We start from the raw sequence: 17,659 nt of genomic DNA, 5'->3' as shown, positions 1-17,659 counted from the left end.
CATATGAACAGAAAATAAGAATATTTATGAATAGGTTCCAAACTTTGCAGGGATCAAGTAGGAAGGAAAAACAAACGCTTCCAGCCACCTCTGTTCACAAAAGTGTGCTTTACCAAATCGGTGTAAATTTTAGATAACTTATGAAAAAAACGCTTCTTAAATCTAGAAAACAAGTAAAGGACGTGTGCAGTGGCTCACGCCTGTGACCCCAGCACTATGGGAGTCCCAGGCGTGGGGAGGGAGAGGTGGGGATCACCTGAAATCAGGAGCTTGCAACCAGCGTGACCAACAAGGCAAAACCCCATCTTTACTAAAAATACAAAAATTAGCTGGGCGTGGTGGCAAGCGCCTGCAGTCCCAGCTACTTGGAAGGCTGAGGCAGGAGAATCACTTTAACTCAGGAGGTGGAGGTTGCAGTGAGCCGAGATCGCCACTGCACTCCAGCCTGGCGGACAGAGTGACTCCATCTCAAAAACACAAAAAAAGTAATACATCAACAATGTTTTAACTACAAGTTATAGTTGTTTTGCTTCATGTCGCTTAGCAGTTTTTTGAACACTTAAGTTTCCTTATTAGAGTTCTAGAAATTGTTTTATAGTTTTTTGTTTTTATTTTTATTTTTGAGATAGTGTCTCACTTTGTCACCCAGGCTGGAGTGCAGCGGCACAGTTTTGGCTCACTGCAACCTCTGGCTCCCAGGTTCAAGCAATTGTCATGCCTCGGCCTTCCTAGTAGCTGGGATTACAGGCATACACCACCATGCCTGGCTAATTTTTGTATTTTTTAGTAGAGACAGGGTTTCACTGTGTCAGCTAGGCTTGTCTCAAACTCCTGACCACAAGTGATCTGCCCACCTTGGCCTCCCAAAGTGCTGGGATTACAGGCGTGAGCCACTGGATGTGGGCCTTTGATTTTTTAAAAATTTATTTTTAATGTATTGATGGGGTGGACATGTGAGTTTCTGACATGCCTATATCACATGGTTGTGAAGCCTGGGTAGTTCACTGTTGTGAGTTATCAGAAACCTGTGTTCAAGAGGACTTGGTAGAGTTTTTTCCATGAAAAGCAAATCTGGGGGCCAGGCACAGTGGCTCACGGTTGAAATCCCAGCACTTTGGGAGGCTGAGGTGGGCAGTGGATCACGAGGTTAGGAGTTGGAGACCGGCTTGGCCAACAGGGTGAAACCCTGTCTCGACTGCCACCAATTAGTTGGGTGTGGTGGTAAGTACCTGTAGTCCCAGCTGCTTGAGAGGCTGAGGCAGGAAAATACCTTGAACCCAGGAGACAGAGATTGCAGTGAGCAGAGATGGTGCCACTGCACTCCAGCATAGGTGACAGAGCGAGATTCTGAATTTAAAAAATAAGAAAGAAAATTTGAATTTAGACTGTGGCTGATTACAGATATTTTTAGAGGAGAATTCAAAACAGTAAATATGGATGATGGAATCAATAGTTATGATGAAAATCTGCTGAACATTTCCAATCCACAAAGAAATTTAGTTAGTAGTCTTATGTGCAGCATTTTAAGAGAATAACCAGAATACTGACTGACAGCATCACATCAGAACCACCAGACTTATATAAATTTCATATTATCCTCCGAATACATTAATAACTTTTTTTGTTGTTCTTTTTTGAGATGGAGTCTTGCTCTGTAACCCAGGCTGGAGTGCAGTGGCACCATCTCAGCTCTCTGCAACCTCCACCCTGGGTTCAGGAAATTCTCCTGTCTCAGCCTCCCAAGTAGCTGGGACTGCAGGCATATGCCACCATGCCAGGCTAATTTTTGTATGTTTTTTCTTTTTGTGATGGAGTTTCACTGTTGTTGCCCAGGCTGGAATGCAATGGGTGTCATCTCAGACCACTGCAACCTCCGCCTCTTGAGATCAAGTGATTCTCCTGTTTCAACTTCCTGAGTAGCTGGGATTACAGGAGCCTGACACCACGCCTGGCTAATTTTTGTCTTGTTAGTAGAGACGGGGTTTCACCGTGTTGGTCAGGCTGGTCTTGAACTGCTGATCTCAGTTGATCCACCTGTCTCTGCCTCCCAACATGCTGGGATTACAGGCGTGAGTGACCATGCCTAGACATCAATAACACGTTTATACAAATATAACTTTGGCAGATACTTAGCATAACAATCAAAATTATAAATCATAACATTTTCAATTTACATAAATATATATATAATTTTTGAAACATGTGTATCAGCAACATACCCATAAATATAACTGAGATGAGATCTAATGTCACATCATTTGACAATGCCCTCCCACGCAGCATCACCACATTTGACAATGCCCATCCATACAATCTACCAACTAAATTGAATCATTTAATATCTTTACAAGAAGAGAGACACATTCTTTAGACTCCCTGAGGTACCCAGCTGAAAAATCCCAAGGTTAATTTTAAGCCAAAAAACTCGATTGAAGGTTTTGATGCTGGAGAAACCCGTCAAAGATGTCAAGTTTGAAAACACTTGATAAAAACAGAATCACAGGTGACTATTAGAAGAATATTCATTTACCCAGAGACTTCAAAAGCAATACGGAAAGTTCCTTGGATATGAAAACCTTAACCTTTACACACACACACAGTCTTGCACTGTTGTCAGGCTGGAGTGCAGTGTCATGACCTCAGCTCACTGCAACCTCTGCATCTCTGGTTCAAGCAATTCTCCTTCCTCAGGCTCCCCAGTAGTTGGGACTACAGGCACACACTACCTTGCCCAGCTAATTTTTTGTGTGGTTTTAGTAGAGACAGGGTTTCACCATGTTGGCCAGGATGGTCTCAATCTCTTGACCTCGTGATCCACCCACCTCAGCCTCCCAAAGTGCTGGGATTACAGGCGTGAGCCACCGCGCCCGATGAAACCTTAACTCCTTTAAAGCTCAGTTTTGCTAAGTAATCAAAAAGGGTACTTGAATTTCATCAGACACGGAAGAGTGTGTACACGGTTATGGGTGTACATACTTGATGACATTGGTCATATCTCCACTGGCCACATGATTACATATTAGAATGGCATCTTTAGTGCCTGGAAAGCCAATGTCATAGGAGATGTAGGAGGCACTCTTGGACTTGAGACAAGAACATTGTTGTGTAGAAATGTCATTGATTGTGTTAAAATTATTCTGCATGGGCCAGAGAACACATAGCATGGCCTTTAGAATGAGATGGGCTTTGATTGGATGCAAGGTCTCAACACTTACTAGCGGAGTCACATTGGACAAAGTGCTTCAGTATCCTGAGACTCAGTTTTTTGTGTGTGTTTTGTGAAATGGTGTTTTGCTCTTGCTGCCTAGACTGGGGTGCAATGCCGTGATCTCAGCTCACTGCAACCTTCTTCTCCTGGGTTCAAGCAATCCTCCTGCCTCAACCTCCAGAGTTGCTGGGACTACAGGTGCCTACAACCACACCCAGCTTATTTTTGTATTTTTAAGTAAAGATGGGATTTCACCCTGTTAGCCAGGCTGGTCTTGAACTCCTGACCTCAGGTGATTCACTCACCTCAGCCTCCCAAAGTGCTGGGATTATAGGCATGAACTACCCCACTTGGCTGAGACTCAAGTTTTGTTTCGTTTTTTTTTCCATTTCTGTTTTTGTTTTTAGATGGAGTCTTGTTCTGTTGCCCAGGCTGGAGTGCAATGGCGTGATCTGGGCTCACTGCAACGTCCGCCTCCCAGGTTTCAGTGATTCTCCTGACTCAGCCTCTTGAGTAGCTGGGATTACAGGGATGCGCCACCACACCCAGCCAATTTTGTATTTTTAGGAGAGATGGAGTTTGTCCTTATTGGTCAGGCTGGTCTCTAACTCCTGACCTCAGGTGATCTGCCCACCTCAGCCTCCCAAAGTGCTGAGATTACAGGCATGAGCCACCATGCCCGGCCTTAATAACGTGTTTTTAAAAGTCACATTGTCCTACAATATCCATTTCTCTTGCATATTTAGGAAATTGAGGGTTTTTTCCTAAAACATGCTGACATATGGGAAAAAGGTTGCAAAATGTGCACGAATGTTTTAGACACAATCTGAGGTTTCCAAGAGATTTTGTGCAGGGGACGCTGCTTGCTACACGCTCCCAAAGCTCTGGGAGGACGTAGTCTTCATCTTCCCTCAGCAGAGCTGTGAGGCGAGAAGCCTTGGGGAGCACCCGAGTCTTGGGTGTTTAGCATAGAATGTTCAGGTCTTTATAGTTTGGGCCCACAGCACAGAGAGGTCACAGGTCTCTGGCTTCCTGTGACTTTTGCCTTCCTTGTCAACAGAAAATGTGAGCCTCCAAAGCAAGAAACTTGAGGACATGGGTCACCCCAGCCCTGGCATCTGCCCAGAGCGTGAGAAGGAAGGAACAATGGTCCTCCAGCTACCTCACAGGGCTGGCGCAGGTGGTCACTGCCCTGTGTAGATCGCCCTCTGTGTTGGGCAACCTGAACCCCATCTGCAGGGATGTGAGGAGGAAAATACAAAAGTCTTTACGTGAGTCCTGAGAAGGCAGATGCAACAGAAACCTCCAGGAGGTAACTACCCAGTGGGACCTGTGGTGGAGAGAGAGCAATTTGGCGATCATGTGTACTTACACACTAGGGTCAGCAGGCGGCACTATGGCCTCATCTGTGGCTCTGAAAAGGAAGCTTTGGAAGGAGTTCATCACAGCTAATGTTTAAAAAGCCCCTGCTATGTGCCAAATTATTCACCCCTGGCCACAACCTAAGGAGCTAGGGATTCTTATTATATATATTTGATAGAGAAGGAATTGGAGACATAAAGACACGAATTGTCTTGCCCAGATCACTCAGTAAGTGGTGGAGGATGAATAGGACCTAACAGTGTGGCTGTGGGGCCCACATGCATTGATTCCACAAGTGTTTTATGAGCACGTGCTATGTTCAAGGCTTTATGTGATTAAACACAGTTATGATTAATAATATAACAATGACAAATCACTGACACTGTGTTGACGTAAGATTTTTTTTTTTTTAGGTTTCAGGCACAGAACTGTACATCCAATAGTGGTGAAATTGATCCCATTAGTTATGACAGAAATGATGATACATTTAAATGAGTTGGATGTTTTAGAGGTAATATCTCATGAATCCTTGACAGAAACTGAATGAGGAATGAAATTTATTGTTCTCATTTCACACAGAAGGAAACTGAGGTGAAGAGGGGTAAAGTAATTTTGCATGGCATGAAGTAGAAATCCAAAGTACAGGAATTTGAACTTGGTTCTGACCTTTTCTGCGGCCCCCATGCTCTTGACCACTATAGACTCAAGCATCACCTTGTTTTTCCACTCATTCAACAAACATTTTAAAAATTTAATTATCTAATAGATTGGCACTCATTATGAGCTTCTGCTCCCATTTTGCAGGTGGAGAAGCCCTCTACTGTCGTGACCCCACAGTTCCTGTCCCATGGCCAGGGCCAGCTCACCAGGGAGCAGCTGCAGCAGCACGTAAAGTCAGTGCCGTCCCCCATGCGAGAACCTGAGGAAGGTGAGTAAGCGCAGACAGACGGGGCCTGGCGCCCTGGAACAGTTCCCAGGTCTCGGCTGCCCCATGTCTCACAGGGGACCATGCTGGGGGAAGTGTAGACAGTCACAGTACTGGCTTTTTCCTCCTTTTTCCTTCCATGGAAGTGGCTTAGGGATGAGGTAGAGTAGTTGACCTATTTGGGTAAAAACCACTATCTTGGTAAGAAACTCAAAAAGAATCATTGCTGGCATATTAACCTAAAGAAAAACAACCAGACAAGTGCCCAGCGGTACTTCAAAAGGCTATTTATTATCCTGCAAAATTTAGGCAGGGAGTTGTGGCTCATGCCTGTAATCCCAGCACTTTGGGAGGCTGAGTCGAGTGGATCATCTGAGGTCAGGAGTTCAAGATTAGCTTGACCAACATGGAGAAACTTCATCTCTACTAAAAGCATAAAACTAGTTGGGCATGGTGCCATGTGGCTGTAGTCTCAGCTACTCGAGAGGTTGAGGCAGGAAAATCACTTGGACCTTGGAGGCAGAGGTTGAAGGGAGCCAAGACAGAGCCGCAGCACTTTAGCCTGGGTGACAGAGGGAGACTCTGTCTTTAAAATACATACATATATATATATATTTTTTTTTTTTTTGAAACAGAAATCAATATCAGCAGCTTCTAAACTATTTTTTAACATCAATCATAATTAGAAACACATTTCCTATTACATATATGGCTCTCTATTTTGAAAATAATTAATAAAATCATATTATTTTACAACATGTAATACCTTCTTTATTCTCCTTCATTTGTTTTGAATGTTATGTGCAATCTACCAAAAGTCCAATAGTAATAATTAAATCATTCATTAAAGTAAACATTATCTTGTCATTTAAAATGATTTCATAAATGTTCTTTTGTTTTTGAGATTATGTCTCTGTGTGTGTGTGTGTGTGTGTGTGTATTTATATACTTTTCTCTTTTTTTTTTGAAAGAGTATCTCACTCTGTCACCCAGGCTGGAGTGCAGTGACACTATCTTGGCTCACGGCAATCCCCGCCTCCCAGGTTCAAGGGATTCTTCTGCCTCAGCCTCCCAAGTAGCCGGGTCTACAGGTGCATGCTCCCACCCCCGTGCAATATTTGTATTTTTTGAAGAGACGGGGGTTTCACCATATTGGCCAGGCTGGTCTCTAACTCCTGACTTCATGATCCACCGCTTTGGCCTCCCAAAGTTCTGGGAGTACAGGCATGAGCCATCGTGAGGGGCCCAAGATAAAAAATTTTTAGCAATATATTGTTAAGAGAAAAACACTGGAAATGAAAGAATATTCATAGTTTTATCCTATCTGTTTAAATAAAGATTGAAAGAATATGTATGCAAATAAGTTTACATTTTTTTGGTAATACTTTGCTGCATTGTCTGAACATTGACAATCACTATGAATTATGAAGTTCCATGGCTAATATAAAGTACTCACTGTGTGTGCCAGGCCCTGGGCCCAGTGCTCTACATGATTTTTATTTCGTTTCATTCTCTCCACTACCTGAAGTAGTATAACCAACCCATTTTACAGAGTTGAAACTGAGGCTCAGAGACTGAAAGTTAAATGCCTGAGGTTGCAGGTAACAAGAGGCAGATCTGGAACTGAAACCTACATGTGCCTTAAAACTAGTTTCTGTTCTGACAGTAGGCTAGTCTGCTTCACAGAGCATGGAATAGATGGTGCATGCCTGCTAGGATGGACCAGGTATCATTGTAGGTAATAAACAGCCCCCAAAATGGAAATTTACAGCACTGAAGGCTCTTGGTCTGCTCGTGCTGCACGTCCTCCATGGCTCTCCTGGGCCCTGTGCTCCACATCTCCTCATCTGCCACCATAATAAAAGAGCAGCCTCCATATGGGACCTCTCAGTGGCTGTAAGAGATGAGGGAAAGGATGGCCAGTCTGAATGGCTTCCAACTCTTTTACCTCGAGGTGACACACTTCACTTCCACTCACATCTCCTGAGTCCAAGCAAATCCCATAACTACCTCCACCTTCAAGGGGCCCAGATGAGAACCTGAAATACTCGGTGGACTCCATTAGGGCCACCATATGGTGTCGGCCTGTGTGGGAGACTGTGGAGGGGCAGAGAAGGAGAGTGGGGAATTGATGGGAAATGACAGCAGGACTGAGTCACCTCAGATTTGCTTTATCCTCAAAAGGTGGAGTTTGTCCCAGAGCTGCACAAAAGCAGCAGCAGCATGATGAAACAGGGTAAACTTCAGATAAAGCAGTTTGTTCAGATGTGATCAGTAGTGAACTCAGAATCAGCTGAGTGACACTGAGTTAGTAAATCTCTGACTGCCTCAGTTACCTTGTATGATAGTGGTGAAGATCGGAGCATTGGCAGAGTTCATTTGGAAGGATATCAGGAGTGTGGACAGTCAATGTTTTAGTTCCTTTAAGTTAAATCCAGGCACTATCTTTCCTGCAAGTCTCCTGTTCCTTTCAGATTGCACTGGTGAGAGTGCTCAGATTAGGCCTGGAGGTCGTGAAATATTGGCTCCCACACCAACAGTTCCCCTGTGTCATGCATGCATTCTGTGCATTTTCCTGTGCTAAACACTGTCCCAAAACATCATGGGGCCTGATTCTTCCTCCTTGTTCCAATGGCCCTGGGTGACTCAAGTGCCCATTCAGTGACTAGGACGCAGAGGTCTTAGAGTGATGCTCCATGACGCCCAGGTGCCAGCTGCTGCCCTGTGGAAGTGTGAGGCAGGGGACAGGGCATCGTCTGTGGGGGCAGTGGTCAGCCAGGCCTGGTGACTCTACTTGGTGGACAGATGATCCGACACCTGCCACCTCTGATGGATCCACTGCCTCTGTGGCTGTTTGTCCTGCTGATGCTCCAGTGGCTCCCCCCGCATCCCAGCCTAGGCCCAGTGCCACTGAAGATGGGCCTGCCCCCTGGAGACCCAGGAGTCCTACAGGACTCACGCAGCTGTCCCCAAATGATGATTTACTACTGTTATCATCATTACTGTCTTTAGTGGCCAAGGACCTTCCAAGGTACCAGTTCTGGAAGGAAAGATGTCCTTGGGAGGTGATGACACTCAGTACAGAGGTGAATGTTGCTTCCTCCCATCCTCAGACAGTCTTTGACACAGCCATTGACACTCCCATTATGTGGAAGGAAACCAGCCCAGGGTCACACAGCTGGTCAGCAGCATAGCTGGTCTCAAATCTAAGGTGCCTGGCCCTGCCTTCATGAGGGACCTGCCTGCAAGGGAGGTTGACCTTGGCTTTGAGGAGACTTTCCTGGGCTGCATGAGTTACCTCCCCTGTTTTTGAGGCCCCAAACTCTGCTCACCTCTCCTTCTTTGCCCTGTCTCTGCTTGTGCTATGATGAAGGTGACCCCAGCAACCCTCCATGGACATCATGGTACTCTCTGCCATTCACTTTGGGCTAATCTGATTTCAACACCCACTTACTTGGTCTCTCCTTTTCCAACCAAGACAACCCAAATCTGGGGCTCTTTATGCAGGTGACAGCAGACGAATAGAATTGAATGCCATAGTTGTGTTATCCCTGTTTTGTTTTATTTTGCTGTGTCTCAGGGTTATTTTTATATTTATGGTAAAGGCATTGGCTTTCCATTTATAGCATGAATAGAATATTTGCAGTTTAAAATAGCTTTATGTCATAATAAATGGTAAAGAGACTGAAAGCAGTGATTTTCAGCTGCGAAAGGCCTGAGTTTGAGCACACTCTGTGTGATCAGGCAGAGACAGGCCTTTGGGAAGTTTAGGTGAGGATGGGGCCAGGAAAGGTGATGGACAGTGGGGGACTGGCCTGGTCACCAGACCCCTGTGTCCTGCCCACCTGCTTGGCACTCCCCACCCATCACTCATGATGCTGCCAAATCCTCTGGGTATTGTGGCCAAATCTCCCAGGAGAGAGGCTGATGAAGTTTGTCACTTGAAATGCACAGATTCATTGGACATCCCTGGGAGCTCAAGTGTGAGAGTCAACTTGGTTTTCTTCCCCTGATTATGGTTCAGAATTAAAAGTCCACCTTCACAGGCAGTAAGATAATATAGATAAGTGACACCATCACCCTGTTTCAGATGTTAACATGTTTAGGTGTGTTAGGGGTGCTTTCAGACCACACAACCTTGTGCCGCAAAGTGGAATTCCTGGGCCAGAGGGAGGCATTTGATAGCCACGTTATGATCTTCTCAATGAGTGTAAAGGCAGTCTTGTTTCATTTTGGATTCTTTCTTCTGTTGTTATCTTATAAGGGGACTTTGCACTTCCAAGCATATAATAATTTTTGGCTAGCTTTTAATCATTGACTTCTAGCACAATTCTGTGACCAGAAACCTGCTGTGTGATTAGATTTGTCTGAAATATATTGAGATTTGTTTGATGAACAAAATAAGTTGGGTTAATTTTTGTAAATGTACCTTGCGTGCTTAAAACCAGTGTAGCTCCAACATTTGTTCCTGAGATACAGGATGATGGACGATGGCTGCGTGGATGTGATGGAGATGCTTTACTGTTGGGACCTTCCACATCCTTCTGATGTTTTGTTGCTTAGAATATGAGTGGCTGAAAGGGAGCTGTAGAGCCTCCCACTCTGCTTGTGTGTGAGGTTCTTCCTGCCATCCCGCCATCATTTGTTTCTTATGTTTTGCAGCCAGGACTGACCATGAGAAACCCTGGAAGCTCAGGAAGGAAGGAGCCGCCAGAAGCAGGGACAGGGAGCTGGTGGGGAAGACCAGAAATGAGGTCTGTGAAGGTTTCAGAGAGGACCTGTCCTTGGGAGTCACGTTGAGGGCTGAGATGGGGGAGGGGCATTGGAGGACGCAGGTGCTCCGTGGAATGTCCACTGTGAGGTACCACGTTCCGGGGCCAGGGATTGGTGGAGAGGGAGTATAAAGCACTAGGGTTGCTTAGGCAGCACCCAAACAGGAGAAGATTTGGTGGAAACCAGAGCCCTGGTCTCCGTCTAATTGCTTCTGAGCCTCCCGCTTTCTTGCCCCACGTGTCCTGTGGCTTCCCTGATAGACTTTCTCCCTGACTTGTAGCTGAACCTCCCACTCGCACTTGAAGACTTAGTTTCAACCGGATCCTTTCCTAGACTCCTTTCTCCTCCCCCTCCTCCAGGTGCCCGGCATCCCCGTTCCCCTCCCTGCCCTTCCCTCCCATCCCCCTCCCCAACTCAGATCCTGCCCCATCCCCATCCCCTTCCCTCCCTCAGCCCTAAGCCACCCCCACCTCTGTCCTGGCCGCGCTGAGAGGACCAGGCCATGCGGGTGCCGTGGCTGCTCTTCTGGCTCCTCCTGCTGGGGTTTCCCAGCCATCAATCCACCCATGTGAGTAGACGCTGGGCCCTCAGGGTTTCTTCCTTGTTATTGGGCTGTGTCACGTGGCATATTACACAATGCGGGGCTGTAAATTAGCGCGTTGGGGGGTTAAGGTGGGCAGATCACCTGAGTCCAGGAGTTCAAGACTAGCCTGGGCATCGTAGCCAAACCCCATCTCTACAAAAGATTCCAAAAATGATTAGTCAGATGTCTACTGCACTCTTGTCTCAAACAAAACCAAAACAAAGTGAAATGTCATTTGAGTTTTGTGTCATCTGGTTTGATGACTTTTGAGGAACTTCTGTGTCATCCCTGTCTTCTGCTCTTGGGGGCTGCCTCTAGGGAGTCTGCGTCCAGTCAGTGTGATGGGAGCTGAGAAGCCCATCAGATGGAGAGGAAAGGGCTGCACCTGCTGGGAGGTTTGCAATGCGGGAGTCACTAGGAGTGATGTGACCAGGATGTGAGGGAGGACTGTATTGTCCTTGGTTTTGTAAAATATGTATGGTGCAGATCACTGATTGACCCAAAGGAGAAAGGGTCTTCGAGTCCTTATGTTATTTAAATATAAAGAAATGACAGGCCTGGTGTGGTGGCTCACTGAGAGGCTGAGGCTGGCAGATCAGTTGAGGTCAGGAGTTCCAGACCAGCCTGACCAACATGGTGAAATGCTGTCTCTACTAAAAATATAAAAATTAGTCAGGCGTGGTGGCAGGTCCCTGTAATACCAGCTACTCAGGAGGCTGAGGCAGGAGAATGGCTTGAACCCAGGTGGCGGAGGTTGCAGTGAGCTGAGATTGCATCACTGCACTCCAGTCTGGGCGACTGAGTGGGACACTGTCTCAAAAAAAAAAGAAAAAAAGGTTTTCTTTTTGTAATTTTTGTGTTTTTTTTGTAATTTTTGTTTGTTTTTTTGAGGCAAAGTCTCCTTTTTGTCTCCCAGGCTGGAGTGCAATAGTGCGACATTGGCTCACTGCAACCTCTGCCTCCCTGGTTCAAGCGATTCTTCTGTCTCAGCCTCCTGAGTAGCTGCAATTCCAGGCACCTGCCACCATACCTGACTAATTTTTGTATTTTTGGTAGAGATGAGGTTTCACCATTTTGGCCATGCTGGTCTGGAACTCCTGACCTCAGGTGATCCCCTAGTCTCACTCTCCAAGAGTGAAGGGATTACAGGCATGAGCCACCATGCCTGGCCTTTTTGTGATATTTTTTAGACCATCGCTATTGTTAGGGTTAGTGTATTTTATGTGTGGCCTAAGACAAGTTTCCTCCTTTTAATATTGCCCAGGGAAGTGAAAAATCTGGATATCCCTGCTTTATGTCAAGAAAAAAAAAAGACACTGTACATTTCGAATGCCTAAACACACTACCAGCCATGCAAAGAACATGAGACTGGTAACTTCCAGGCTTTTTTGAATCAGTGGAATCCCCTGGTGATATCTGAGGGGTGTGGTTACCTCTTGGAGGAGGTCGATGGTTTCAAAAGATTATTATTTTTTACAGAAATATTGTAAATGTCACTGATCTTTTCATTATTTCAACTATTATTATTCCAGGCCATCAGTTTTCCACCTGATTTTTTGTATCCTGGGCATGACTTTCTTGGCGTTCTGTGGATGCTTTTCACCATTGTGTTTCTGGGAGTTTCTACAGTTGGCCTTTTCCTCCGAAAAATTAGCTTCTGTGTGAGTATACTAACTTCCTGTAGAGGTCTACTTGTAATCACACATAAGAAGAAATTATTTAAAACAATTCATGGTCTGGTCTTTATTATGAATATTGGGTTTTACCAAAAACATCAGGGAAATGATTTATTAGCATAAGCATTATTAAAATATCTGCCATTTACATTATTAAATTAAATAGATTTGTGTTTGTCTCATAGAATATCAACAGAGATTTGGGTCAAAACTAAGTTTTTTGTTTGTTTGTTTTGTTTTTTAACCCTTGTGATCTTTATCAGAAATGGAGTATGATGTTTTGGTAGTTAAATAGGAAATTCTGTCCAAACATTTCTGCTTTATAATTCTTTCGTATGGCTGGAAGGTAAGCTTTCACTCTCCTCTCTAAAGATTCACTGCAGAAACTAACAACAGACAGCTTAACAGGAGAAGAAAATCATAGAAGAGGCATAAACATGGGAGCCAGCCGAAAAATGAGACTGCAAGAAGGGTCAGATGGTTGATGCTTAAAGGGCACCGTCTTTCCAGGGGAGAGGAAGATAGATGGAGATGGAAGCAATTTAGAGGGGGAGTAAGTGATTTTTAGGGGAACTGAAAGAGCCCAAGGAACAAAGTTGGCCTGAGACAAAGTTCCTCTGAGATCATGGGGAAGAGGCGACAAACTGCAGGACGGTGAAGGGCAGAGCCGCACTGCCTCTCGTGATGCAGAGAAACCCCAGAGAATCTGTTGGAACTGCCCTTCAGAGAATCAATGAAGAGTGTGTCCGGGCAGTATAATTTCAAATGACATCATCCAAGTGCGTGTTCCCGGTCGCAGCTGGAGAGGGATCAGTATGTCCGAAGTCTGTACTTGATAGGAATTTGGCTGCTAAGTTTTGTCATCATTTGAGCCTTTTTGTCTGTTGGGTAAAGTGAGCTCTCCACTTTCTCTTGCCTTTCATGACAGTAAAACGTGGCTGTCTGGGGGCTGACCTTCCTTTTGAACAATGATCCAAGAAAAAAGCACTAATCCCACAATGCTTTTTATATTCAAGGGAAGAGGAAGTATGTTTTATTTTTACAACCTAGAAAATTACCCGCCATTCGGGACTGCCTTTCTCCATTTTTTTTTTTTTGAAATGGAGTCACACTCTCTGGCCCAGGTTGGAGTACAGTGGCACAATCTCAGCTCACTGCAACCTCTGCCTCCTAGGTTCCGGTGAGTCTTCTGCCCCAGCCTCCCAAGTAGCTGGAACTACAGGCATGTACCACCATGCCTGGCTAATTTTTGTATTTTTGGTAGAGACAGGATTTCCCCATTTTTGCCAGGCTGGTCTTGAGCTCTGAACTCAGGTGATCCACCTGGCTCGGCCTCCCAAAGTGCTGGGATTACACTTGTGGGCCACCATGCCCTGCCGCATCTAACAGTCTCTACCCCACCTAGTCCTGAGCAGAGAATTGTCAATATAAGTTGGGGGAAGTTTTCTCTTTTTTTTTTTTGACAGTCTGGCTCTGTCACCCAGCCTGGAATATAATGGTGTGATCTTGGTCACTGCAACCTCTACCTCATGTGTTTAAGTGATTCTCCTGCCTTAAAACCCCACGAACGGCTGGAATGATGGGTGGTCACCACCACACACAGCTAATTTTTGTACTGTTAGTAGAGATGGGGTTTTACCATGTTTGCCAGGCTGGTCTCAAACTCCCAATCTCAAGTGATCCACCCACCTCAGCCTCTCAAAGTGCTGGGATTACAAGCATGAGCCACCACGCCTGGGGAGGGGATTTTTTTAATGTACCACTTTTGATTTTAACTAAATTACCTGTGAGTTAAAATCAGAAAAATCAAATTCTATAAAGAACTTGAAAGATGTTCTTTCAGGCTGGGCGTGGTGGCTTTTTCAGGTCACCTCTTCTGCAAGAAAGGCTCTTGACAACTGGCTAAGTTTTGTTTGTTTGTTTTCCTTGCTTTTGGGCATAGTCTGCCAGATGAGGACGTGGATGTATTTTTCTCCCCACAGCTCTGTGCTCAAGCCTTGGAGAGGGAGATGGCAGAGAGCAAGGCTGCCTACAAGCAGCACAGGTAGGTCGTTGTGATGGATTTTTTTTCTTTTTGAGCCTGAGTCTCTGTCGCTCAGGCTGGAGTGCAGTGGCAAAATCTCAGCTCACTGCAACCTCCACCTCCCAGGTTCAAGCAGTTCTCTGCGTCAGGCTCCCGAGTAGATGGAATTAAAAGCATGTGCCACTATGCCTGCCTTTTTCTTATTTTTAGTAGAGACAGTTTCTCCATGTTGGTCAGGCTGGTCTCAAACTCCCTACCTTTGGTGATCTGCCCACCTCAGCCTCCCAAAGTGCTGGGATTGCAGGCATGCGCCACTGCACTCAGTTGTTACGGTCATTTTTAAAGGATGTTTTTGTTTTAAGATGAAGCTTTGACCGAGGCAGGTGGATTACCAGAGGTCAGCAGTTCAAGACCAACCTGGCCAACATGGTGAAACCCTGTCTCTAAAAAAAAAAAAAAAAAAAAAATGATGAAGCTTTAAGTGTCTAGGAAAGAACGTGGCGTTTTAATTCTTCTTCAAGTCAATTCTTTCTTTGCCTTCTAGATGGGAAATGAGGAAAAAGAAGAGAGTGCCAGGGAGACACATGAGTGAGGAGCCAGCCCAGAAACGCCTGTGCCTGAACAACGCCTTCTGGCGAGGTAGGAGCTCCCGTGAAGGCAGCCGCTTAGTTTCTGCTGCACAGTCCACACACCCTGCTTCTCCTTTTGGGGGTGAGGGCTCAGGTGGGGTAATTGTCATGTTTCCTGGAAACAGTTCCAAGCACTTATGAAGAGAACCGTTGTCCCGCTGGGGGGCAGGACCCCATTTTTCTCAGGTGCCCTAGCTGAATGGCTCTTGGCTGGTCCTGTGTGAATGGTGGAGCTCAGACCCCTCCACTGACTGTGGACTTTGCCCCCCACTGACGTCGTGGTTACTTTTAACTGTGAAGATGAGCCTACAAGGCAAATGGGCCAGCTCCTCTTCTCACCTTGAGTCAGTGTGAAGGCTTTGTTTTTCTTTCATTTGAGAAAAGTAACAACAATAGCATTTTAGAATGGGAGCTGTAAGTGCTGATGAGAGCAGAGATTTTCGGGCAATGTCTTCATGGATCAATAAAGCAGTACATGAGATCTGCTTTAAGAAAAGAAGCATTTATTTGCACTTTTGGGAACTTCCTTCATTCTTTTTACTTGCTTAAATTGTTTATTGTGAACTATATAACTGATTTAGTAAGCTAAATTTCTATTTAATCTTACTCCTCTAACATTTGAAGTGTGACCCTAAAACTTTCCAGTTCATTTCTTTCTTTCTTTTCTTTCCTTTTCTTTTTGAAAACCTTGCTCTGTCACCCAGACTGAAGTGCAGTGGCGCAATTTTTGCTTACTGCAACCTCTGCCTCCTAAGTTCAAGCAATTCTCCTGCCTCAGCCTCCCAAGTGGCTGGGATTACATGTGCCTGCCACCATGCCTGGCAAATTTGTTCTTTTTGTATTTTTAGTAGAGACAGAGTTTCACCATGTTGGTCAGCCTTGTCTCTAACTCTTGACCTCAAGTGGTCTGCCCACCTCAGCCTTGCAAAGTTCTGGGATTACAGGTGCGAGCCACCGCACCCAGCCCCCATTTAATTTCTGCAGTGCTTACCTTTCCTCATGACTGTTAGTCTCTTTCATTTCTGTTCATAAATATTGACAATGCCTGGTGAGATATGGAGGTTAGATTCACTATGAATCCACAGGATTTTAAATGCCCCTACAGGTTGAAGGAAAGGAGCAGTGCTGCTCCTGTCCTGGGCCTATAGATGTTCTTCACATCCGTGGCTGTTTCTATTTTAATTTGGAGTCTGTGCTCACATGATGGGTGATTTCCTTTGATGTGTACTGGGAACCCCTGATTTAAAGCTCATTTCCAGCTGGTTAGAGCCCGACTTGTCCACAGCCTGTTGAGAGTTAAGAAAACCCCTGGCCAGGACTCTGCAGTATCTTCCTCAAGGCTCAGGCCCAGAGGGCTCCGGGGTCCTCTGATGCATCTGTTCAGTTAACTCTGCGCCTCTGGTAAGGGACCTGAGTGTGGCAAAGAGAGTGAGATGGCAGCAGAAGGCGTGGAGGGTTTCTTATCCTGCACAGAACATGTGAGCCAGATTTAGCCCCATTCCCTTCTCTTACCCTTAGCAGATTCAGGACCTCATTTGGTTCCCGTGAGGAGCAGCAGCTGCATCCCTAGAGAAAACATAGAGAAGACAAAGGTAAATGCTGGGGTCATTTTCACTCTGCCTGTATCAGGACACTGTAGTCTTTTCCTCTCTCGTCCTCTCTTGGCCTGGCCTCTGCTATGTAGGTTCTGTGATGCTTTTTCTGTCTGGACTTTTCAGAAGCAAAATGTTTCCCATAAGCTTTCTGGCTTCTTCATTCCCAGCTATTCATCTTGGGTGGCACCTCCAGAAGCCATAAATGCTTAGGGACTGAGGGCTGAAGGGCTTTTACTGTTCTGTTTCCAAAATAACATGAGGAATGCCACTGACCTCCACTTTCTTAGGTCTCACGGCCCAGTGAACTCTGACTGATCTTTTACTCAAGGTGTTGTGGGGTCTATTTCTGAATTATTGGGGTTTCCTTTTATTTTGCTGTGATTTTGTTTGTTTTTTTCTGTAAGGTAGGTGAGTGACATTTGAAATATCTGCTGTATTCCCAGAAGTGATGAAAGTGAAAACTCATTAATCCAACATAAATATGTGCTTTGTGCAATTTTGAATGCTCTTCATCAAGGTCAATTCTGTAGTTTATCACAGTCCCATTCCTGTTGGTAACTGTGTTGTGCAAAAGCGCCTTCACCCCCATTTGGTGGCGCCCCTATCTAACATTCTAAGTGTCAGAGTTTCCGTATTTGTAGTAAAAACTATGCCTCGATTGTGAGTTAGTGAAAGTGAGCATAACCTATTACCCACAGCGACAATTCCCAACCAAGGCCTTAAATGATGCTTAGCTATGCTGGTTCTCATGTGGCCTCTGTACCTTCAACAGCTGCTGAGTCTTGTGATTACACATGATGGGAACTGTGCACTTGAAATTAAACACATTTCTAAAACTTGCTTTTTTAAGAATTCCCACCTTATTTTACCCTGGACAAAAGTATT

The 17,659-nt window shown here is 45.3% G+C and overlaps 1 protein-coding gene across 2 annotated transcripts; it reads left to right on the top strand.

Moving 5' to 3' along the window:
* Nucleotides 1-9,514: 9,514 nt before the first annotated feature.
* On the top strand, nucleotides 9,515-17,051 carry LOC116546644. Of its 2 annotated transcripts, none has more exons than XM_032272838.1 (5): nucleotides 9,515-10,249; nucleotides 12,384-12,512; nucleotides 14,510-14,571; nucleotides 15,095-15,189; nucleotides 16,701-17,051. In XM_032272838.1, the coding sequence occupies exons 2-5, from the start codon at nucleotides 12,444-12,446 to the stop codon at nucleotides 16,982-16,984; spliced, it is 510 nt and encodes a 169-aa protein (XP_032128729.1). In that variant the 5' UTR covers nucleotides 9,515-10,249; nucleotides 12,384-12,443; the 3' UTR covers nucleotides 16,985-17,051. The 2 variants fall into 2 exon arrangements, with proteins under 2 accessions (XP_032128729.1, XP_032128728.1); XM_032272837.1 differs by lacking the exon at nucleotides 9,515-10,249 and adding an exon at nucleotides 11,997-12,222.
* The last annotated feature ends 608 nt before the right edge of the window (nucleotides 17,052-17,659 follow it).

This window comes from Sapajus apella, unplaced genomic scaffold (genome assembly GCF_009761245.1).
Source record: "Sapajus apella isolate SASKATOON/1434 unplaced genomic scaffold, GSC_monkey_1.0 scaffold1179, whole genome shotgun sequence".
NCBI classification, from domain to species: domain Eukaryota; kingdom Metazoa; phylum Chordata; class Mammalia; order Primates; family Cebidae; genus Sapajus; species Sapajus apella.
This window is presented reverse-complemented; position numbering and strand designations above follow the sequence as displayed.